Source organism: Euprymna scolopes, chromosome 29, assembly GCF_053919585.1.
Source record: "Euprymna scolopes isolate OS-2025 chromosome 29, ASM5391958v1, whole genome shotgun sequence".
Taxonomy (NCBI): Eukaryota; Metazoa; Mollusca; class Cephalopoda; order Sepiida; family Sepiolidae; genus Euprymna; species Euprymna scolopes.
In genome coordinates this window covers 70678351-70703854 of record NC_136510.1, presented here as the reverse complement: position 1 = coordinate 70703854, position 25504 = coordinate 70678351, and the positions used below count along the sequence as shown (strand labels likewise).

The window sequence follows — 25504 nt, the reverse complement described above, 5'->3', positions numbered from 1 at the left end:
AATGGGTTACCCATAGACAAAAATGGTGGTGAATGGTGTTTGTTTTTTGTTTGTTTTTTTGAAAATTTAAAATTCTATTAAAAAAAAATGTAAAAAAGTTTTATTCTGCTTTTCATATGATAAAATTCAGGCTTTTATGTGTCTGGGGAAAAAAAAACAGCAGTTTGAAGAAACTATTAAGCAGAAAGTTTTCCAGTATTTGGGAACCTTTACAGTGAAATGGTGGGATTTTTATGCTAATCAGGTTGATCGAGCGTATTTGTTGAGAGGATACACGTGCTGTAAGTTTATCAGTTTCCTCATTTAATCCCTGGCAATGTTTGATTTTCCTGCTAGTGATAAGAAATAATGTTACATTTTTTTTTTTAATTGACCGATTTTCTCTTGTACATGTTCTGTATATATATATATATTCTTTTCACAAAACAAATAACAATAAATACATCTTTAATACTGCAGGTGCTCTTTCATTTTTAATCCAACTTGTTTATCTACATCTGTTTTAAAGTGAAACAATGTGTCTTGTTGCACTGTGTTTTTGAATGACTCTTTTCAATTATCATTTGTATTATTTTGTTCTCTTCATTCCCCATTGATCCCTCCGTGTATCTGTTCTTAAATTTTCCCTTTTTTCTCTTCTCAGTTAACTGCCTTGATATTTCGAAGTGTCCACTTACAAACTTAATGACATATTATACTTGAACACACTTTTACATATTGTATTCATTTATTTAAGTGTATGCGAATTTTGTTTTTTATTGTAATATTTTGTTTACCATTTTAACTTATTTCCATATCCATGTAGAATAATTAAAGATTTTATTGAAATATTTACTTTGATGTTCTATACACAAGTAGAGCATTGATTTTTTTTTTTTTTTTTTTTTCTGATCACATTTACCTTTTTTTAGTATATTTGTGTATAGTACTTGAAGGAAATGGCAATAGTCAAGTTTGTGGTTCTTGAATAGGGCTCTATGACAAACTTATCTTTAGTTAGTTGACCTTTGACAACTAAATATTTTTGTTTACTAGCCAAATAGAAAAGTTACTAGCCCAACCCACATGATTTTTAGAATATGACATCTTAATTCTGTGGCGAGTATGTACATCATAAAGATTGTTCTGTGTGTTTTTTTGTTTATTTTTTTAAGTGTAATTCTAAATATACAACAAATTTCATGTTGTTACTTGAAGGTATAAAATTCTAATTTCTTTAGATATTTTTTTAAACAACCTTCGTTAAAAGAAAAACAGTATATTGTTCTATTAAACTTTTATTGTTTAAATAATTTAACTTTGTTTGTTGTATAAAAAGATATTTTTCATTCAGTAGTGAGCTTTTGGAAGATCGTCGGTGAAAGAAATACAATCACCAAAGGATAAGTGTTTCATTATTTCTAGTCGCCACGTTGAAAAATCACTCGCAAATGCAACTTTCACTTGCAATGTAGAGCCCTGTTGACTGGTAATATTTAATTATGACATTAGCAATGAGTACATATGCTAATAGGTATCAAATCAATAATATCCAAATAGACTCTACTTCATGTACAATTGTTCAAACTTAGCAATATTTAAGAATATTCAAAAAAAATTTCATAATTTTGGAAATATCCCCCCCCCCTCCACCAGTTCTGCTATACAAACGAATAACACTTGTACTAGGTATCGTATCAAAACTTTATTTTTCTTTATAATGTTAGTGCATAGATCTTTGTAAAACAATGATACTAAATTTATTTTGATAGCTCAATTTGCCACAGAATTATGATCGTTCAACATTAGTTGAAAATGAGAAAAAAAATTTAAATATAGGTTTTAAACAAGAGAAAATTCCTAAAAATATGTCATGTAATTTTGTGATAAATGAAAATTAACTATAATGAAAGCAATAAATATTAAATCAAACCCAAGATCCTATTATCCTTGAAATGACCTGAAGATTCATTTGATCTTCATGATTTATAGCACATTAGAGACCAAGTGGGATTTTCATTTATGTAAATAAAACGCATGTCTGTCTGTAAATATTTAACCAATAAACTTGTAAACTACTGATCACATAACACTGAAATTAACAGGAAATAGTAATCATAAATCAAGCATGGTTTATAATGAGTAAAATCTTTGAATAGATGAATAATGCATACAGAAATGTTGGCAAGTTAAAACGCAAACTGTTCATTTCAACTTGTCGACATATTTCTGTTACTTCTGCACATGTGCAAATTCAAAAGTAGCTTGAAGTAGTTTAATTTTAAATCTTATCTCTCTGTCGATAGCTCACGTGATAAAGAGCACAGATGGAGTGCGAAATGTTTTTGTTCTAGGTGATGGCACTCAAGTCTTTTCTTTGGCCTAATCAGCCACTTTGCCGATTAATTGGTGGATTAATTTTTTTTCCTATTAAATTTAAACTATTTGATCATTGCCAAGTGACTCCTCAGATAGCTTTGACACATTAACATAGTAACTGCTAATTTAACTTAACATTTGTTAAGTGGCTGGTCACTATTATTATAACCCTTTTCCTTTTATCAAATAAAATTACAAAATACAAAGCACAATTTAACATTTTTAAATGAATATACTTAAACAATTAGATAAGAAAAAATGAAATTACAAAGTACAAATTGTAATTCTTTAAGTTAATAACTATAAGCTAAAGTTCAGCACCTACTGTTGCTTTACTTCCTCTTCTATTCTTGCTGCCTGCCTCCTTCGCTCATAGTCTCCTCCTCAGTATTTAAAGTTGAATACTTTGAAGTTGCAATGTAGAAACATTAGTTTTTGTTCTCAGGACACAACCTGTTCCTGTAGGTTCATACACATTTCCACCTGTAAAGAGACTTTCACTCCTCACAAATGAAGGTGGTGTGCTTAAATATTTTGAAACCAGTTTACTGAGCAGTGGTAAGGTCTCCTGTGTCTTCTTCCACCATTGAAATGAATCATCACCTCTTGCGAGTAGTAGTAAGGCTACATAATGATCAACTTTTGTGCACTGAAGCATAAGGGATTTATTCTTTGAATTTAAATTATGATTCTTTTATTTCTGTTGTAGTTGCAGTCTCCGGGTTTAACTCAATTTCTACCTGCTCTAAGTTTTGATTTGTAACTGAAGGCTTATTTGAGTTAATTCATCCAGCAGGCTTGAAAGAGTTTTACTTTTACTTTGATCTTCTTGACCCTCAACAGAACGTGAAGAAATGTATCCTGCTGATTCTGCTTCATTATCATCAGTAGAATGTAGATGTAGAATCCAATTCTTAGTGTTTTGCTTGTCATTCTGAAATTTAAATTTAGATCTTGAATCTAAAAAAAGTAAAGTTTTTATCATTTAGATAAGATGAAAATCTTCTTTCCATTGAATTGTTCAACAGTGGTAAGGATTCCACTAAAGTCAGAAATATCAGAATTAGATTTGACAACTTTTGACAGTAGTTAAAATTGTAGGTATTATTGATATGGTTAATGTTCTTTGGTGATTTCTTCAAATGGACTCGGTAACTGGACAATTTTTTGCACAAGTCCCTATTGGTAAATTGTTATGGTAGGAATCTTAACAGCATACATTACAAGAGCTTTTCATCATTCTAAACTTCTGTTTAGGATATATGTTGAATTCCATTGTGTGATCACATCTTGAATGAGTTTGTTTTTCCAAATTAAGTTGATCCTATATTTCAGTTAATTCGCCAATTGTTAATGGAGAGTGATTAAAGTGAGACTATATTTTTGTTAGTTGTAATGATTGTCTTAACAGCTTGTTGACATCATTTATTGAAAATTGTAATGTATGTATGAAGCACGATGGTGATTCTAAACCATATTTCCTGACACCAGCAGCCATATTTGTCACTGAATCCTGCAAGACTAAGAAAACTTTGAAGATTTTTTTTTTTATTAATCCAGAACATTGTGCAATTCTTTACTTATTCTTGCACCTGTGTTCAGCAGGAAATGTAACAACTCTAAGCACATTTCTGCACTGTTCAAAGTCATTTGAAAGCTAATGAGCTGTTAAACTCAGAAAGGGATCATTGCTGTACTTTGGGGTAATTACGCCAACTAGCATATAAAGGGCACTTTTTTTTTTAGTTGGCACAATTACCCCTGGCTTTGGTGCAATTACCCCAGAGTATGGTATTTGTAGCAGCTGTCTAAATGTTTGTAGTCAAAGAAATGCTAATTTTATCAAGAGACAATTGAATTTTTGTGTTACTTTTGTAAATATATCAGATTATTTTGCAGTGATGTACTTTTTTGATGGAATGCTGTAATTTGAACAAAGTTTTGCAATATGCCTATAAATTCTAGCGTCAGATGTTATAAAATATGGTTGAATAGCAATAGTAATCATTTCTATTATCAGATAATTGATCTCTTGTGACCTGTGGTCATTAATATCCCGAACTTTCTTTTTGGCTAATATTGATTCTATAATAGTTTGGTGTTTTGCTGGAGGCTCATAGTTGCTGCCACTTGTTCCTGGAATGTCTGTCTCTGAATATTTATTGTGCTTCCTTTTGTTATCTGCAACTGTTGCTCCTTTTGGATGAACCTTTCTGAGATAATTTAACATTAGTCGTAAAAGGTTTTACTGATTTGCCACCATTTGGTGTGATGGTTTCACATAACTTGCACGCAGCTGTAGTCTTATCTTTAGGATTGACATCAAAATACTTCTAGCAGAAACTGGTTGCTATAATGGTTGAAAGTAGTTGTCTATATTTAGTTCATTTTTTTTATGTATTTAAATTATGTCTGATATCTAATTAGTAACTTATCTCAAGAAAATATATATTATCTAAATTAGAAAAATAAAAATATATATGTAAATGTGGCAAAAGTCCAAAAATGAGGAACAAGAGTATGACTGAAGAATGCTTTATTTTCGGTTCGCACATTGTCACAATTTACTGTAGAATTCTTCAATATGAAAACTGAAAGATGAAGTAATAATTTTCTTTAACAATGATTTAAAGTACAAAATAATAATGTAAATTCAAATAGGAAGAGAAAAGGGAATTTTCCATATGCTTACATCTATTTGACTCAAATTCAGTTCAGTTGTAAAAGTCTACAAGTTAACAGCGCGTCATGCCTGTTATTTGATAATATGGTGTAGACGATGCATGTCTCTTTGATAAATTTTGACTGACAAGTAAAAAGGAGTTTACTTATCTTCATTTACAATATAATTAATATTAGTATCATTTATTACAACAAAATTTGCTGATAAAACTTATTAATCGTCTGATTATCAAAGGCTGATTAATCAGTAATCAGTCTGTTTGCTAATCTGTACATCCCTAGAGTGTATGTATATCTACAAAACAGGTGCTGAACATTTTAGCATGCTGAAAGAAATAAACAGTAAGATGAACAACATCTTGAAATTTGGAATATAGATTTTTTTTGCTCTATAGGTACGTCGAACTTCATAAATTAGAGGATTGGTATTAATAAAAAGTGAAATATAATTAAATAAGCATATTTTTCGTATATAATCACTTTACAGAAGGCCAGAAAAACCTACATACTGTCGGGTTCAGTTTATGGGTAAAGAAATATTGAACTCTTTCCCATTCCCAGAAAAAAAAGATATAAAGCTCAAGAGAGTCCAATGTTTCGCTACCATAAACTGGTCCTCCTATATTGGATTTGAAACCGACGGTACTGATGTTTTTCTGACGTTCTGTAAAGTTCTTAAAATATATTATGCTCTTATATTGAAAATTGTTTTCTTTTTAATTGAGCACTTTACTGGGGTTTTCTTCCACAAACAATATATAGCAGCATTACTTAGAAAAAAATTAATATTTTCCATATAACATACTAAAATTGTTTATTACTGTCAATTATTATTCGCAAAACTTTTTATTTCTCTATTTTTGATTATATTTATTTTCTATTTGCAGTGCTCGATTCAATACAAGCGTTGATAGCTGCATCTCCAATTCATCCAAAAATAGTTCCACGCTTTCAGATACCTTGGATATTTCTCAGTATTTGGAGTATGAATGGTTCGACCTGTGAGTTTCTCTTTATCTTACCTTATCAAAGTAGAAGATAATCTTACATAGAACTTGTAATTCTAAACAAAGTAAATTTTTGATTAAAAAAATACTTTCTTATCTGGACAAAAGTATCTTTGCAAGAAAAACTAGAGATCAATACTTTTGTACATGTTTGAAAATAATCAAGACATCTCTTAATGTATATTCACATTTTGTAATTGATTGGTAAGGATGGTAGAACCTTCAAATTACTATCCAGTGGGAAAAGAGAATGTATTCAACAATGCTTCTAAAAAAGTGCCTTCACCCCCCACCCCACCCCAAAAAAATAAGTTAATTATCAGTAATTAACTTTATTTTTATACTCTATCAATGTGTGAGAGCAAGAAGTATAATCAGTTAATAGAAAATCATAAGTAGATGCCATGAATTACATTTTTTGTTTTTTCGATAAAACCAAGCTTGACAGCCCAGTTATTGTTATTATTCTCACACTCTAATAAAAAAAGATGATATTGCATGGCAATTAAATTTGGAAAAAAAGAATTTGATTTGAAGTTATGTAGATTTTGTGAATGTTTAAGTTCAATAAAAACTGGTACCTTTTTAAGCATTGTGCATCCTAATGTTATAATATTGTATTCAATTTAAAGTATATAAAAGACTCCCCCCCTCTCACACACACACACACACACACACACACACACACACACACACACACACACACACACACACACACACAAAAAAAAACTTTAAAAAATCTAATATTCCTTCTTGAATTGCACTTATGTTGGTCAGCCAAGAAAAACTTGGAAACAACTTATTGGACAAGACCGTACAGTGTCGAATTTGAAGACTGTTGACCTGCAGAACTGTGAAGACTGGAGTTAGCTTGTGTAAGATAAAATAAAAAAACATCTCCACTCCACCCTGAGAACAAAGGAAAAGTGATGTTAAGTGAGGTGTGTATATGTGTGTGTGTAATATATATATATATATATATATATATATGAGAGAGAGAGAGAGAAAGATATGAAGCAAAGTCTATCTCTATAGATCTGTAAATCAAACAAGTTTGTGGCTCAGTTAAAATTTTTCTTATTAAGACTTGCTGTACAATGAGATTATTGTTCCAGCAATAATCTATTTGAAATATCATATAAAATAGCACAAAATATTTAATGATTTATTTTGTCCATTTTTTTTTTTTTTTTTTTTTGCCTTCCTGGAACAAAGAGTAACTATTGCAGAGTAGCAGGAAGAGTTATACAAAATAACTCTTTCTACTCTCTTCTCCTCAGTTGTTTTTAGGGAATCAACCACCACCACTCTCTCATAAGATGTTGGCCACAACCTGATGCCATAGAGATATTTGATTTTTTTTTTACTTCCAATATGTTCTCTAAATAATTTACATGAAATAGATATTAACCAAAGAAAAACAATTAAAGTAGTTATTTGTGTACTAGCTGTATTTATTCCACATTACCAGAGGTTAGCAGGTACTTACAGAATTAAAATATAGAATGCAAAAATCAAAATTTGACTGTTTAAAGACCAAAACAAGTGCAGAATTCTTTTTCAATAAACATTCATTTAAAAAATTAAATTTGAAATTTCGATTCATAACAGAATCTTCATCAGGAAATACAGGGTGGGGGGGTCATGATGGTAATGCTTGGTATGTTTTCCTTCAGATATTGGTGAAGTGTAGGTTCAGATATCCCATATAGCAGAAAACGCCGGTCCAGCGTGTACATGTTAAGTAATAAAAAAAGTCTATTGTTTATAGTAAGCACTACTAAAATGGAATACAAAATTTAATGGTTTAAAGACCAAAACAATTGCAATTATTTTAATAGATAAACATTTATTAAAATTAAATTTGATATTTTGTTTTATAACCAACTCTTCAAGAAATCAAGTGTTTATAAACACTTTTTATTACTTAAAATATAGAAATATAGTCATATTTACATTTTTTTAAATACAATTTTTAGTTATAGTTTTCCCTTATTTTTTATTTCAATAAATATTTGATTAATAGTAATAAAAAAAATTGTGTATTTATTGTTAGTTATGTATAGATGAGAAATGCAAATAGGAATTCCTGTCATGTAATATTTGCCAATGTATAATAGTTTTAATCTTTTGGTATTTTGTATCAAATTTCTTTTAAATCCTTGACAAATATAATCCATCTAAAAATAGTTTGTAATTATTTGATTACACATTGAAAATTATTAAGCGATTAAGTGAATCTCATATCCTTTTCTGTTCAATAAAAGAAACCATCTTTTTGTGTCTTTTTTGCATCTTTTTTGCATTTCATTTTCTGTCATTTTTGTCTTTGTGTCTTTTTCTTTTTGTTTTTTTGTCTGTTTTTGTTTACTCTTTTTTGTGTGTCTTTTTTGTCTTTATCATTTTTGTGTCTTTATTTCACTTTGTCATTGATTTTGTTTTTTACTGCTAAATTACAGGTTAAATTGTATTTCTTTTCTTGATTAAAACTGTTTACTGGGCTTTTCTATCTTATTTCTAGAAAAAAGCTGAGCAACAAATGTTAAGTATTGAGATTTAAGTATTTTGTTAGCATTTCTTCCTTCTCCTTCGTCACAACGTTCACCCATTAAATGTGATATGGAGAATGAAACTGGAAACAATGCGTTGCTGGTGCGCAGGTAACATTTCTCATTGACCACTTCTTTTTCCCAGCATAAAAACTATGGGCACAGATATCTATTTTTCATCTTTTACTGCTTTAAAAAAAATATTTGAAAATTAAAATTTCCCTTTTATCTTCTTGGATTTGCTAATGATATTAAATTAAACTTTTTTTTTAATTCAATGATATCAAATTTCAATCAACAAAAATCAATACGCAATCTATTTTTAAAGCAGAGTTAATCAGCATATGTTTCCTAAAGGTTTTTTCTTATATACTTTAATGATATAAAACTTTTGCAAAAATATTCTTTAGTTCTTGGATTAATTTATGTTTGGAAGAACATCTCACTTCAATTCTCTGAATAAGTTACTCATCTTTTGTGTAACTATGTATTTCTCCTGTTCTCTCTCATTCAACCTAATAGTTTTTAATGAGGGTTGAGAATGTGTTGCATGGAAATAAATATGAGAATGATTGATGTATAATGTCAATTTTAAAAACAGGCATAAAGCTGATGACCTGCTCTATGTCTAAAAATTGAATCTGAATAATATAGAAAGATGAGAAGAAAAGGAGACTTTGTTGATTTGGTCATATTGAAAGAGGTAGCAGGGGAAAACCAAGAAACATTTGAGAGTAAGTGAAAATGATGGATTTATCAAAGTTTATGAATTTTCAATGAAATCAAAGTGGAACAAATAATGGTTGTTGCTCAACCGGTCATCTAAATATTAAATCTCTGGAGCTTGTTTATATCTTGCCACCATGCACACCAGATGATGCCACAAAAGATTAATGTTATAAAACTACGATAACAAATATTGATCTAAGGGCTTACACATGTATTTTACTAAAACTTTGATACAGTTATCCTGTCGCTATCCACAAAATACTGGCACAAAAATCTGTGGATGATTATTTGAAAACAACTAAAGTTGTTACTTGGCATTTCCAAATATTTTAAAACATTTTTGAATTTCAGATATTTTAGGTATAAATAAAAGTGGCCTTTTTTTTTTTTTTTTTTTTTTCCCCCCATAGGCATCACCACTTATCAAAGCCCAGAGGCCGCTCGAGGATAAGGGTTCAAGAGTTACAGTAATTAATTGGACATTATAGTAATCGTTAGTAATAGAAATTTGGTAAATTTGTTAACTAAGGTGGAACTTGTTTATGTTGGACTTAAAGACGACCATATTGTAGTCAGCTGGAAAGCAGGAAAACAGGACAGTTCCACAGGCATGCAGTTCTAAGAAGCTTTGTTCATGGAATCTACATTTAGGTTTAGGCACAGATAAAGAGTTGGGTGGGGGCGGATAATTGATAGTGTTTTCAGCTAGGCGAGTGTTTCTTGTGAAAGTTTGGGGGGGGTCATAGATTGGAGCTCAGACGAGCATTTGCCATGAAAATAATGATAAAGCAAACTCGCAATATCTCTTCTGTGAGAAATAGGTTGAAGGGAAGAGAAAGGACATCTCCTACAAGGCTACGAAGTCTGTTTTGAACTCTGTCAAGTCAGGATAAGTCCTTTCTAGCAGCTCCTGCCCAGATGTGGCAACAGTACTCCATCCTTGGATGTACCTGGCTCTTATATAGATAGAGAATTGCATTAGCAGTGAGGTATCTACTGGATCGATAGAAGGATCTCACCATTTTTCCAGCGGCCTTGGCACCAGATTTGATGTATGTGCCATTTTAGATCAGGAGTAAAGATCAAGCCTCAAAGCTTGTCAAAACAGGAGGCCTCCCCAAAACAAGTCATTCATTTCAATTGTGTGCAGAATAGTCTCTACGAAACTCCTTTGGTCTACAAACTTGAAACTTAATATATAGGGGATTTGAACCTGTGAAACAAATTCAATTTTGTTTTTAGTCAGTAAAAATACTTACTAAGGGTTGAAAATAGAAAAAATTGGAATTATGCAAACGTAAATCTATTAAATGTATATCTTCTATCCATGCGCAAATATACATTTAATAACATAACTAAGCATATGGACTTAGCTCAGATAACAATAAATAATGCTGGAGAGCTGTTTTGGTTTCAATTCTAGCTGATCACACCCAAGTCATTTTTTAGTTTTTTAATTTTGAAATCACTTCTACATATTGAGCTCAATATATTAATCAATAGAGTATTGGTTGTATAATAATTAATACAAAATCTGCATAAATTAAAATATCGTATTTAAGCATATTTTACGATCAGGCAATGCTGGGTGACTTGCTATTTATGTATGTATAAAAGTGACCTTGTCTGTGTGAAACGGTCCCTACCAAACTATCAGTTTTTGATCTACAGACTTGAAACTTAATATTTAAGGGATTCGGAACTGTGGAACAATTTGATTTTTAGCTGGTAAAAATACCTGCTAAGAGGTCAAAATGAAAAAGTTGGAATTAGTCGACGTAAGTCTATTAAATGTGTATCTTCTACACCTGTGCAAATATACATTTCTACCTTGAACTACATTAGTTTTTAAGATGCATACGGACTTGCCTCATATGGTAACAAATAATGCTGGAGAGCTACATGTTTTGATTTTGATTCTAGCTGATGGGACCCAAGTCATATTTTTTTAATTTTGAAATCATTACTATATATTGGGTACAATATAATAATCAATAGACTAGAGTATTGGCTTTATAATAATATGAAATCTGCATAACTTATCATATTTAAGCATATTTTATGAGCGGGTAATGCTGGACAGCCTGCTAGTAACATATATAACCAAGAACATAAATCAGTTATACATACCTTTGACAACCTGAGAATGAGCCTTACTTCTCCATACTGTATGAAGTATTTCTGAAGTTGTCATGGAAACGGTGATAATTTAAGAACTATTTGTTTAATTGACTGATATTTTGCATCGCCGTTTTTATCAAAAGGCATCAGATTCGTACATAAAATTTGTAAAAATCAGGTTGAAATTCTTTGAAAATTCTCACCTTAACTTCACATTTCAATGTGAAAGGTCAAGGTCATATATGCAGCACTCATTGGTTTTAAGTAGCAAATCTCTATGATTAATGGAACCAAAGTTATCACCAAAATTGGCTTTCAACTTTTCTATGACCTTCACCTTTGACCTAGATATCTCAATATTAAATCCACTCAGTTAGATTATGACCAATATTTTCACCAAGTTTGATGATTATTGGTCAAACGATTTCGACACTAGGCTATACATAAAGGAGCAAACTCAACTAAAAACCATAACATTCACCTTGGTAGATATACAAATATCTAATTTTCTATAATCAGTTTCATGAGAAAACTTATTGAAGACTAGTGGGGAGGGAGGTAAAATAGGTTTAAATATATTTTAATTCATGCAGATTTTGTATTATTACACAGCTAATTCTCTATTGAATATTATATTGTACCTAATATAAAATACTGATTTCAAAAGTTACAGAAATGACTTGGGTGCCATCGACTAGAATCCAAACAAAAACATCAGTACTCTAGTCGCGTTTCTATCGACAGATAATTTTAAAAATTAAACCACTTCAAGTTATGAATGAATTTACGCATGTGCAGAAGTAATAGAAATATGTCGGCAAGTTGAAATGAACATTTTGATTTTAGCTTGCTGACATGTTTCTGTACACGTTATCCATCCAAACAAAGATTTTATTCATTATAAACCATCCTTAGTGTCTGATTACTATTTTCTGTTAATTTCAGTGTTATGTGACCAGTAGTTTAAGAGTTTATTGGTTAAATATTTATACCTGCACACATATACATGCATCTACTATTTTATTAATATAAAAAAGTTAAAAATTACCTGTTTAAAAATTGTAAGAATTTATTCTATTTTTTAATTATTTTACTACTAGCAGGCAGACCTGACATCCCATAAGACTGAATGATGATCAACGAATGTTTCACACTCCCATATTTTTGTCATCAGAAGAGGCTAATTCGCCAATTTTTCAATCAAATTGATTGCTTGCTTTAGTTGAGGACCTATCGCACCAGGAGAAAGGTTCATGTGCTTCTCGACGGTTACTTAATCCACAGTACACTGTAGTCTACATTGCACTGTAGAGAACCTAGTGTTGATTTTATCAAATTATTTTTTATGTATAATGGTTTGCATTAAAATGTAAAAGTCGAGTGTCATACTTATTTCAATAGATGAATTAAAAATTTAAAACATTTGTTTCATTTATATAAAACATTTAACTCATTTTTTTGGTAAAAATATTGTTTTTAAAAAGATTAAAATTGATATAATTTTCAATGAAGACTTTCATTTATTCATTTAAAGAATATTTAGCTGGCAATAAAAATTATAGGAAAAAAATGACAATTTTTTTTCTTACTATTATAAAATGTTAACATACATGTATTATTTTACCCAATCCAAAAAAAAAAAAAAATCCCCACCCTCCATCAAACTACTTTACTTGCTCTATTTGATAAAATCAAAAGTAAAACCCTTAAACTTTTTGGCTATGTCGGACAATCAATCACTGGCATGTCAAAGTTATGCTTTGAGGGCATGTTAGAAGGCAAAAGAGGCAGAGGAAAGCTAAGGAGAAGATGAAGAAAAGATGTTTTTGATTGGACATCTCTCAAGAGTTGGGTGTTCATCAACCAACTTGCCCTGGATCGGGAAGAATGGCAAAAAATAAGTCATATGGGTTCACAATTCGCACCAAGCAGAAGATGCGACTCCTGATGATTATTTCAGTAGAAATGTTAACAGTAAATAATGCATAACTTGGAATAAATCAACTGTACAATTTACATATAGTCCTGCTAGTTTATAAATATTGTATACAAAAAAAATGTCATTAAAAATACAAAATTCTGTTTTCCAACTATGTATGTATTTCTTTCTTACGAAAAAAAAAAGTATTTTATTATATTCTATCAAATACCTAAAAGTATTTGATAGAAGATAACAAAATATTTTAAAATACATACACAATCTTTAAATTAAAACAAACAAAAAAGAATGAATCCTGTTTTATTGACAATTATTCATTTCCTAATTCAGAAGTTATTTTGTAATCTATTTTTAATACGGACGATATAAATTTTTGTAGGTTTAAGTTTTGCAAATATAAGAATAACATGTGCATGCTCTCTTCTTGAATCTAAAACACAGTTGCCCATTGTAGGTATTCTTTGAAATATCAATTTTATCCCCCCTTCCCGTCCAGTATTTAATTGATCATCATTCTGAATATGTTATAAATAAGATGAAGATAACATTTATAAATGATGCTATTAAATGTTAAAGAAGAAATTGATATTTGTGCTCATGACTTCTTTCCCTTCTGTTCTCCTATCTCGAATGAGAAATCCTATTAACGTAAGATGACTCATGATTTTAAATTTATCTTCTTTCTAAACCTTGTTCGCTCCTGTCAACTGTTTATAATTTTCTTGAATTTTTTCTGTGTTTGGATAGATCTCTATTAAATTTTAATATCCTCAGAACATTTCATTCCTGGAATAATTCTAATTAACTACAAATAAAATTGGAAAAGGGATGAACTGTAATGTTCATAGATATACAGGATGAGTCCAAAGTAAGTGGGCAGTCAAAATAATCAGTTTTACTGGGACTAAATTATTTTCTTTGAATTAAAACGGTTTGTTTTGACTGTCTGATTATTTCTGACTCCTGCTGTCTTTACCAATTCTCATTACACTACCTCCCCGTTTGTTGCAGGTAGTGCTGTTGTCTTCATTGAGTGTTTTTTCTTGTTTTCTTTTATTCTTAAAAGTGCACATTTTTGTTTTCAACACTTTATAATGTAAATTTCTGAAATAGTCAGAAGTTTTATACATGAATTACTAAATGCCTTTGAAATGGACAGACTTTAGTAATGAACTTTATAAACAAATTTAAAACTTTACAATTAAATGTTTAAATTTTTTTTATTTATTTAATTTCGTAACTGTCTAAAAAAAAATTTTTTAATCCAATCAATTCTTCTGAAAATGTCTAATTATAAATAATCATGTAGTTTTTCAAGTTATCTGACTTAAGTTTTTGTAAGGGTGTGATGTAGTGCCCACACTTATGGATTGTGGGCTCAGCGTGCTGACTTAGAGTTCCGTTATAGGCACTGTTTCACTTTCACTAACACCCTTGGGAGGATATATGGATCACACCATTTCTAAGTATGGATTAAATAAGACTAGACTCTGTTGTGCAACTAGTAGTCTAGAAGTAAAACCCGGAAATACTTGCTCTTTTTCTGCTTATCCCTGCATTATTTCCAGTCATCCTGGACTTGTCCGCCGCTAGTGATGCTAGTTAAAGTGTTGCATCCCTTGCTTCACTGTGTACTCTCTGCATAAGTACACCCTTACATTGCATCCATTCTCTCTTGCAATGAAAGGGGACGGGTTCTTTTTGAAGCCTTCTGTACATTCCTTTATGCCCAAGATGTTTTCCCTTCATATTATTGATTCTAGATTTTAAAATCCTATCATGAAAAAAAGCACCTTATGAAAATATTCCCAATTTTTGGTGTGGATTCTCCATGAGTTTTAAACTTTTAGAATCTGTACTTCAATAGGTATTACTTTTACATATTTACTTCTAACCTGATGGCATTTTCTTGCTGTCTTTATTAGATTATAGCACAAACTGTTACTATTTTTATTTTTTGTGATTTCAACAACTGGTTAAAAAATTTTTTTTTGCAATTCTTTGTTCAAATTTTTTAATGAGTTTAAATTTTCTTTTTTCTTTTATTTATATTTTCACTTTTCAGTTTATTCAAAATGGGACTGAATAATTACCCAAATTTCGAAAAGTAATAAGAATAGAAAAAAAAACAAGCACAATTGATTATAAGAGAAAACAAAACAAAAGAAAACTAACTTTTATAGTAAATATATTGTATGGTTCAAATGATGTTATGAATTATATCACTTAAGTTATGACGACCAGTGTCGTTGGAGTTTCGAAATTTCTTGAAAGTTCACCAAAGCTCTCTGTAGAATTGCATTGATTTCCTGTTATTGCTGTCTTAGTTTTTTACAGTTACTGTTTAGTGTTGAAAGGAGTGCTGTGTTTTTATGAACTCACTATTTTTAAACTCAAGAAGAACTGGATGATGTACTTCATTTTGGGCCGGAGGTGGGGGTGGGGGATATTACCTGAAATAGAAAATAAATGGTATTTTAATATACTTCATAGACATACTTTTTTTTTCTTCTTCATATGTCTGTAACAAAAATTTTATTATACCTTTGAAATTAAGGCAATTTTCTGCCCTATTCTATATTTTCCAAAATTGGAATTCCTGAAAAGATTCCAGCAACAATTGAACATCAAAGTAGTGACTGTTAGTGTTGTGCACATAGTTCAAACCTGACATTATACTATCGTGGATTAAGTAAAAAATAAATAAATAATTTTTAATTTTGTTATCGAAATGCAGAGATTCTATGAGTTGATAACTATTGGGGTTTCCATGCCAAAAATTGGATTAAAAAATAATTTTTTTATTTAACACTTTTTTCATGGTGGACTGATTGTATAGAAGCATTTTAAAAATTTACTTAACATTATGACTATCATGGTCTAGCACGTGTTTTGATTTTTCTTTTTATTGATTATATTTTTTTATAAATGTTTTGCTTTTTTTCTTAATTACTAATGTTTTTGTTTTGGTTTTTTTTTTCTATTTTTCTGTTTTCATAACACAAATGCTTAAAACTAATTTTTATAAACTGGAGTTGATTTACGTACAAATTAAACATTTTGAAACAATTTATTTTTCAGCATAACACTTAAACATACATTTTTAACATGACATTTAAAAATTTGTGCCTTTTTTTTAAATTTTTATTAAAATTTATATCAAAACTGGAAATTTTAAAACACAAAAAATATTGATAACTTGCAAATTCTAATCCAATATTTTACATATTTTTAATACAAGTTTACTTTTAAAGAATTATAAAAGAATATATTCTGATTGAAGTTTTCTTCAATATGATTATTTTTAAATTTCTTTTATTGTAATTTATTTTCATGATAGAAAATTATTTTTCCACTACAAAGGATGGTTGAATGAGTGGTAAGATGTCATTGATTTCTGTCCTATGTAACTTCCCACTGTTTCCAGTCTCCCAACACATCTTCCGATCATCTCCAGTAGTCGAGAAGTTTTCAAATGTCTATTTGTTAATCAGTGTTTGAATTTGTGCATAAAGAAGTTACTTAGCTATCATACCACCTTTTCCTTTGTGGTTATTGCACAATAATAGAATCCCAACCACATTCAAAAACCTTTTTCTTTTTTTTTTCTTTCCTACCAATTGGATGACATTTTGCCATTTTATGAAAAATTTAGTTTTGAAATCAATATATACAAATGAAAGCTGGCCAAAACTTGAATGGGTGGGGGGTCTACATACGAGATAAAAAATTACCAATTTGTAACTTTTTGATGCAAGTAAACCTTTTCTGTATTGATGGTGAAATATTCTATGTTTTTAATGCAGTAAAGAGTTTCAAGAATTAATGGGCAATTAAAATATTTTATAGCATGTTTATCATCAGTTGGTTTCAGTATTTAATGTGCTGTGAGTGTCCTGAACTCCAGGGTGAGCAGTCAAATCACTTATAGTACTTCATTGGTCTACCATGCTTCCTAGTACCTATGTGTGTTAGGGAATGGATGCAAGAGGTGGCACCTTTGTCCATGGCCAAAGTGTCTAAAATGCTGAATGCATAAGACATTCAAAATTGCACCAATACCAAATTCCTGATGAAGCACGGTTGAATTAATTCTAGTTTGCTATCGCACATCCACATGATCATGACATGGTCATTGCATGAAGCTGCTGCAAATCGAAACGTTTATGGCCTATGTTTCACTGTCATGCAAGATGGCAGAGCAAATACAAACCAAAAAAACTTTATTCTGAATCCTGAAGGAAATCTGCCCTGATTTAAGCATTGACAGTCGCTTCCTGAAACTTTCCCAATCAACACAACACCAAGCGGTGATAGCATGTTCACAACTGCCTATCATCCAGATAGCAGAAAGTAGTTTTAACATCAAATGGTATGTCTTCTATCTCTACACATGCCACAGTTTGACTATAGATTGAATAGGCAACACCTGTACCCTTGTAACAAATATCCAGATTTCAAATATTTGTTCAAATTTTAATCATTAAGATTCATAAGATAGATGAGGATGTATTGGTTAATGTTCATATCTTTACCCTTATAGTTTTATTTAGAATTGTTTCAAAATAGTTATTTTAAAGCAGTTAAATATTAGTAAAATAATTTTGCAATAATTAAATGCAAATCTTGAAATTTCTTTTTTAGGGAACCCAAAACAGATTACACATATTCTCGAAGGTAAGTTTATCATATCTTTGTATAATGTTATCTTTGTGGTTAAAGCAACACTTAAATTATTTTTTAATCATATTTTAAATATTTACAATGCCTCCCCACGGGACAGTTAGACACCAGGGTCGTTTTTTAACGTGGAGAAAAGGTACAAAGATAAAAAATTGTCTCGGTTGTGAAGGACTGCTCCTCCACCGAAAGAGAACAAGAAATGGAAGTGCAGCATCTGAAGAACAGAAACTACACTTTGATCTTGGCCAATTGTAACCAAAAATAATTTTTCCCAAATTTTATAAATAAAAATAAAAACATTTTTTAAAAACGTTTAAATCTTAGACTCTGGTTTTTATTCTTGGTGAATTACTAAATGGGTCAAAGAATAGAATATTTAGAAGAAATCAAAAATATAACTGAGAACCATGTTAAGATAGTAGCTTATAAAACTAAAGTTATAGGATTTTGTAGAGTTGACCCATTTGTGTAGTTTATGAAATTTATGTGAATCCTTTCTATATTGGAAGTAAATTTCAGTTTTCATGATTTTTTTTCTCTTTCTTAAGTGGCATGGTGTTGTTAAATTTAATAAGACTTGATTTTTTCTTTTTAAGAGTTATGAAATGTAAAATTTGAATTTACAGAATCTTACACCATCTTTAAAATAAATAATGCTATAAATAATATTGTATGTATAAATAAATTTGTTACAAGCAAAGAGGTTTTTTTTTTTTCAGTTAGAGCTGAATCTTTTGGCTACGGACTCTGTAGGTTGAAATAATTACAACTACAGCCTCTATTCACCATTTAAGTATCTTACAATGGATTAAGATATTTATTTATAATATCTTAGTAATTTATTAAATCTTGTATTTTTAATTAAGAAGTTTAATTTTATAAACCAAAACTCATCAAATCAGTTTTCTTTTATTTGTCCTTTGTTTCTTTTCCAGTGTGAGCTATAATAATGTAAAAGGTGGCAAGGCATACGTAAGTCCCAACATGTCTCGGCGGCGAATTCATGGAGATTCCAATCTCCTTGGGAAAAAGGAATCTCCAAAGAAAATGATAGCAAATCCTCATTGGTTACGGTCCAGGGAGAAAATGCCTGATTTCTCCATGGACAAAGAGTCAGATGGCAGCATCATCGAATATTTATCAGGTAAATCTTTAGAATTGTTTGCTTTTTAGGACATAACTTTTAAATCAAAGTGTAGAGAAAAGAACTGTCCTCTCACGCTCTCTTATGGTCAAATGCTGGCAATTTTAGACTGAATTTTATAATTCTTTTTTTCAAGTACAAAATTTTAAACTAATGCTGCCAGTTCAGGCTGTCTGAATATAATGGCTTTCTTACCTTAAAATGCACCAAATATTGATGCTTTTTTTTTTTTTTTTTTTTTTTTTAAACAAAGATGTCCCCACTTATCAAGGCTCAGAGGCCACTCGAGGGTAAGGGTTAAAGAATGTACGGTATTCAACGAGATAATATAGTAATCATTAGTAGTGTAAATTTGGTAAATTGGATTACTTAAGGGGAACGGCTCATCAAGAAATTGTTTATGTTTTACTTGGAAACGGAAGAGTTCCACAGATGTGCAGTTCTAAGAAAGGAGCTTTATTCTTGGAATCTACGTTTAGATTTAGGCACAGTATAAAGAGTGGGGGAAATTATTGATAGTGTTTTCAGCTAGATGAGTGTTTCTCATGAATGTTTAGCCAGGGGGAACCATAGATTGGAGCTCTGACGAGCACTTGCCATGAAAATAATAAAGCAGAGACAGGCTCACAACACCTCTTCTGTGAGAAAGAGGTTTTAGGCAAGAGAAAAGGGCATTCCCTATGAGGCTACAAAGTCTATTTTGAATTCTGTCAAGGCAGAGTTCAAAATGGACAAAGAAAACTTAATGTTTTGCAATAAAAAAAAAAATTACTCTAACAACAAAACTCCATGAATAAATATTTAAAGACTAGATTTTTTGCCAGTTTTTAACAGGCAAAAGTTATAGCTCATTTCATTGATTTAGAATAAGTGTTTTATGCCAAATTGATGCTTGAATTTGGTTAAATTTGTTAATTTTTGCATTAAATACTAACCCTTATTAGGTTAGTATTAATGCAAAAATTAACAAATTTAACCAAATTCAGGCATCAATTTGGCATAAAATATTTATTCTAAATCAATGAGTTATAACTTTAACTATGCATCAAACAGATATATAATACTTAGTTTGCTGCACTTTATAACAATGGTCCATGAAAAATTTGAACCAAATTGACTTGATAGTTTCTAAGAAAAAGTGGAACGAACAGACAAACAAACATCAAATTAAATTTTAAATTATTTAATAAAAAAAAATCTATTGATGTAATATATATATATATATATATATATATATATATATATATATATAATGTGTGTGTTTGTATGTTTATGGATTCCCCCCCCCCCCCATCATTTAAAAAAATGTCTAATCACAAGAAATACTTTTTAGCTTCTTGGCTTTTTGGCTTAAATAAATGTATCTGTTTGCCACTATCAGCACCATTTCATGCTGGAAGTTTCATATAATTATCTCCCTTTAAAATCTATTACTAAAATTTTTTTAAAACAAGATTTTAATAAAAATCTCTATTTAATTGTATTAATAATTATAATAAAATTATAGCTGACAGTGCGTCACATAATATTAATTTATTAGAAACTTAAAGTACATATGCAAATGAACTATATTGAGTTTGGTCTGAGAGTTTGAGAATGGGTATGTATATATATATATATATATATATATATATATATATATGGTATAAGCATAAACTATTTTGAGGTTGTAAAAGCATTATCATTTATTCATTTAAATTTATTGGTATTAATACAATATTTTCTGCTTGTAGAAGGTGAGATAAAATAAAAATATTTGTATTATCTATATATTAATACAATAGTGTGTGTGTTCTTTTGTGTGTTACGCTTACATCCGTGTCGTTTAATTGTTATGTTCTATTTCGTGTCATAAATAATTTTACCAAGAATTCTTCATAAGTTTTGGTTTCGGTTTTGACTATAACTGATGGCAATTAAATCATCTATTTTATTTATAAATAATTTTATCAAGAATTCTTCATAAGTTTTGATTTTGGTTTCGATTATGACTGAAGGAACTCAAATTATATATATATATATATGCATATATTTTTTTCATAAGTTTTTATTTTGGTTTTGATTCAAGCTAATGCACCCAAGTCATATGGATATATATTTTTTATTTTTGAAATCGCAACTTTATAACATATAAAAATCGATAGAACATTAACTCTGTAAAAATATATACGAAATCTGCAAGTATTTAAATATATACATACTTTACGACCGGGCTTTACCAGGCGTTCGTGCTAGCTTAGAAAAATACATTTGCAGTTTTAACAAAAAAGCTACAATAATATCAGAGCGTTTCCATTTACACTGAACATCTACAGAATGTCAACGTCAATATATTACATATGAATGAGTTCCCTGTGGAATTTCCACAGGTCCCGCTAGTATATGTGTAAAAATACATAGCCTCATACAGACTTGTGAGAAATGTAAGCATAAAATCTTTCCAAAATTATTGGATTCAACATATAAAGGGTTGATATGCTATAAAACAAAACTCAAATTTTAGATAACTTTAAAAAAAAATGTTTGTTTTCAACCTTCATTTAACATGAATCCATGATCTCTTTGCTTATTTTTATTTTATCGTTTGTAAATAAATTAATGAGTGAGAAGTTGAGTCAGATTATTTTTTTTTTTTTTTTTTTTTTTTTTTTTTTGCAAAATGGTAAGTTAAAAATGATCCTACTCCTATTGATTAGCCACATGACCATTGCATAAAATTCACTGGAAAAACTCACCTCATTTTATCATGTCCACTCCCAAAATTTCAGTAATTTGTGTTGTAGAAACACAAGCGCATGATTAAAGTTAACTGCATCAAAATCCAACTAGATATATACAGATCAAGGTTTTTTCTTTTCTTATTTCCTTGAATTTTAACATTTTTATGGTGAAATGCTTTCATTCTACATTGATAATCATATAAAATTAGAATTTATTTTCTTTGAACCAAACATACTAGAATTTTATTTCTAACAAGAGATATTAGATAGTTATCTGAAAAATCCAATTCTTTCATCAGTTTGGCTTACAAGAAAATTAGCTTCTAAAGAAAAATCGGTTTTATTATTTTTTTTATTTGTAATATTCTATGAAAGTAAAGAGATTTATAGTTATGCAAAAAGAATATTTTAAGAGATGTCACCATTTATGAATTTTTTAATGAAATCAAAGTAGAACAATATTAGTAATGATCTAATGGGTACATCTAGTGTGTTTGTACATGCATGTATGTGTAATTGTACAGTGTTATTCTGAAAAAAAGTTTTAATAATTTATAACAAATTGAACAAATCACTCATCTCTTAGTGAGAGGAGGCAAGATAAATACATAGATATTAGTTGAATTGACATATTAATGTCTCTCAGCATTTAAAGAAAAAGTTACTTTCTTTTTTCTATGTATCCATCTAATTTACATACATGTCAATTAGATGACAATGTCTTTTTTATTCTTACATACAAGTAAAAAGACTAATATTTCTACGTTATAATAACATAGAAGTAAAGACACTTATTTTAAGTTATGCAAGAATAATGTCTTAAAAGAAATGTCACAGTTAAGAAATTTTTGAATGAAGTCAAAGAATATTGGTAATGATTGTGACCCAATAGATCATGGTATATGGTCTTAGTTTATTTATAAAAGTATTGGTTGTTTGTATTTTTTGGCAATATTCCATGTACACGTACTTGAAACATGCTTAAGCAATTTTAACTTAACTTAAATTCATTGCATGATCCATGTATTGAATAGGATGCTAAGTACTGAAATCATCCAAACTTAGTGGATTGGATGAAAAATATTTTAAGAGATATTTAAATCGACATTTTTCTCTATAGTGTCAATTCAAACATTTGAAATCATTTTTTTTTTTTTTTTTTTTTTTTTTCTCTCTCTGTCTCTCCAGAAAACAGTCATAATGAACATTTGGAGAATAACAAAAATTCATCCGTCAAGAATTACAGTTCCGTGATCCATCAAGGACAGTCACATAATAAAAACTTTCAACATGATTCTTCAAGCACTAAAACCATTACAAAAATAACAAATACACTAACCGAGATTTATGAGGATTCACATGGCCAAGTGGAAAAGGGAATAAAAGAAGCAAATGCAAGCAAAGCTGCTCATGAGAGCCAAGCTCAATCTTCGTCCACCACAACAGCTTCCGCAGCAGTCTCTACATCGGCTGCTCCAGCAGCTTCCACTGGCTTCAGAGAAATTACTAGAGAAACTGTCACCACAGACTACCTTATCAAAGACAGATCAGCTGATGTTTATGGCAGTAACTCTGTACAATGTGATGAAGCTGATCACCTCGGTAGCCATTATAGACAGCAATCTTCGTCCTCATATAGAACAGGTTCTCGTTCCGGTTCAGTTGGTTTTGATAGAAATGAATTTCAGTCTACAGTGAGCAGGAACAACTCTAGTGGCTATGACACGCAACTCAGCAACACCTCCAGGAAACGCTTTCTGTCTCAGAAGATGGCATCCGCTGCAGCTATGTTGTGGTCAGCTGGTCAGTATTTCAACAAAGATAAAACCACAACTATACAAAACATGTATGGTAAGTGGACCAAATGTTTGCAATTTATATGATTATTGCATCTATATTTAGGCATAAAGAATACTAAGCTTGTTGGTTCATAGAATTAAGAAAAAAATGACGATTCATATACATAAAGAGGCCTGGATGTGTCAAAAATAAAAGCAAATCTTTAAAGTGTTTTCACATGCAAATAAGCATAGCTAAAATGAAGTTTGGTTTTTATACATGACCAACTTGTTTTTATACATGACCAACTTGTTTTTATACATGACCAACTTGTTTTTATACATGACCAACTTGTTTTTATACATGACCAACTTGTTTTTATACATGACCAACTTGTTTTTATACATGACCAACTTGTTTTTATACATGACCGACTTGTTTTTATACATGACCGACTTGTTTTTATACATGACCGACTTGTTTTTATACATGACCAACTTGTTTTTATACATGACCAACTTGTTTTTATACATGACCAACTTGTTTTTATACATGACCAACTTGTTTTTATACATGACCAACTTGTTTTTATACATGACCAACTTGTTTTTATACATGACCAACTTGTTTTTATACATGACCAACTTGTTTTTATACATGACCAACTTGTTTTTATACATGACCAACTTGTTTTTATACATGACCAACTTGTTTTTATACATGACCAACTTGTTTTTATACATGACCAACTTGTTTTTATACATGACCAAATTGTTTTTATACATGACCGACTTGTTTTTATACATGACCGACTTGTTTTTATACATGACCGACTTGTTTTTATACATGACCGACTTGTTTTTATACATGACCAACTTGTTTTTATACATGACCGACTTGTTTTTATACATGACCAACTTGTTTTTATACATGACCAAATTGTCACTTTTGCTATATTTATCCCAAGAAGAATGTGGATTTTTTATTCATTAACTCAGTTATTTTGCTTTTTAACAAATGCATAACAGAAAATAATAGATTTGCTAAAATATAAATGTGACGTATTCAATCTGAAACCCTCATACATTAGTCACCTATTCATCTCGTCATTTCCTGTGAATAGGTTTTTAAAAGTTGTTAGCTTTGAAAAATTAGTTAATGGAATAGTGGATAAGCATGCTAACATAATCATTAAAGCTGAACCAAGATATTTCGATTAACTTTTTTTTTTCTTTTTTTTTTCTTTTTTTTAATGAATATTGTCAAAAGAATCAACTGAAATATTTTGGTTCAGCTTTAATGTTTTTGCGTCCTTATTTCTACTAGTCTGTTGCTATGCTTATATTCTGTTAACTAATTTTCCATTTTGTCTGAAATTTACCTTTCATATTTACTCATTAAAAATTTGTTGACAGTATATCATTAAACATGACTTTTTTTTCTATCTTATATATAAGTGAGTCATCTAATGTTCTATATATAGAAATAGATTAAATGTCTGATCCTTTTAAAATAGCAAAATTTAAAGGATATATATACTATTCTGTTGAGTTTCTTTTCAAAATCATTAAGAAATTAATATCTTTTGGTTGGTGAAAACGCCAAGAAAGTTTTAGCTGTTTTCTGCCATTAAGATGAGCGAAATCTTTGTTATTTTTAAGATAAAGAAATTAATGTTGCTTTTTGATTGGTAAAAAGGCCAAGAATAATTTAGCTGCTTTCTTTTAACAAAAAGTGAAATCAATTTCCAGTCTGCTATTAAAGAGCTTCAACATGTTGCATCACAGATTGAG

At 29.8% G+C, this 25504-nt stretch overlaps 1 protein-coding gene across 4 annotated transcripts in view; it reads left to right on the top strand.

The window, feature by feature from the left end:
- Window positions 1-25504, top strand: part of LOC145252703 (uncharacterized) — a 118853-nt gene that overhangs the window by 56401 nt on the left and 36948 nt on the right. For 2 of the 4 annotated variants that reach the window (XM_080112530.1, XM_080112531.1), the window contains exons 2-6: window positions 5928-6041; window positions 8569-8707; window positions 18030-18062; window positions 19004-19212; window positions 23121-23783. In XM_080112530.1, the coding sequence (XP_079968656.1) occupies window positions 8667-8707; window positions 18030-18062; window positions 19004-19212; window positions 23121-23783 (946 nt within the window). In that variant the 5' untranslated portion in view covers window positions 5928-6041; window positions 8569-8666. The remainder of the gene's footprint in view (window positions 1-5927; window positions 6042-8568; window positions 8708-18029; window positions 18063-19003; window positions 19213-23120; window positions 23784-25504) is intronic. The other 2 variants (XM_080112532.1, XM_080112529.1) reach the window with 1 other exon arrangement.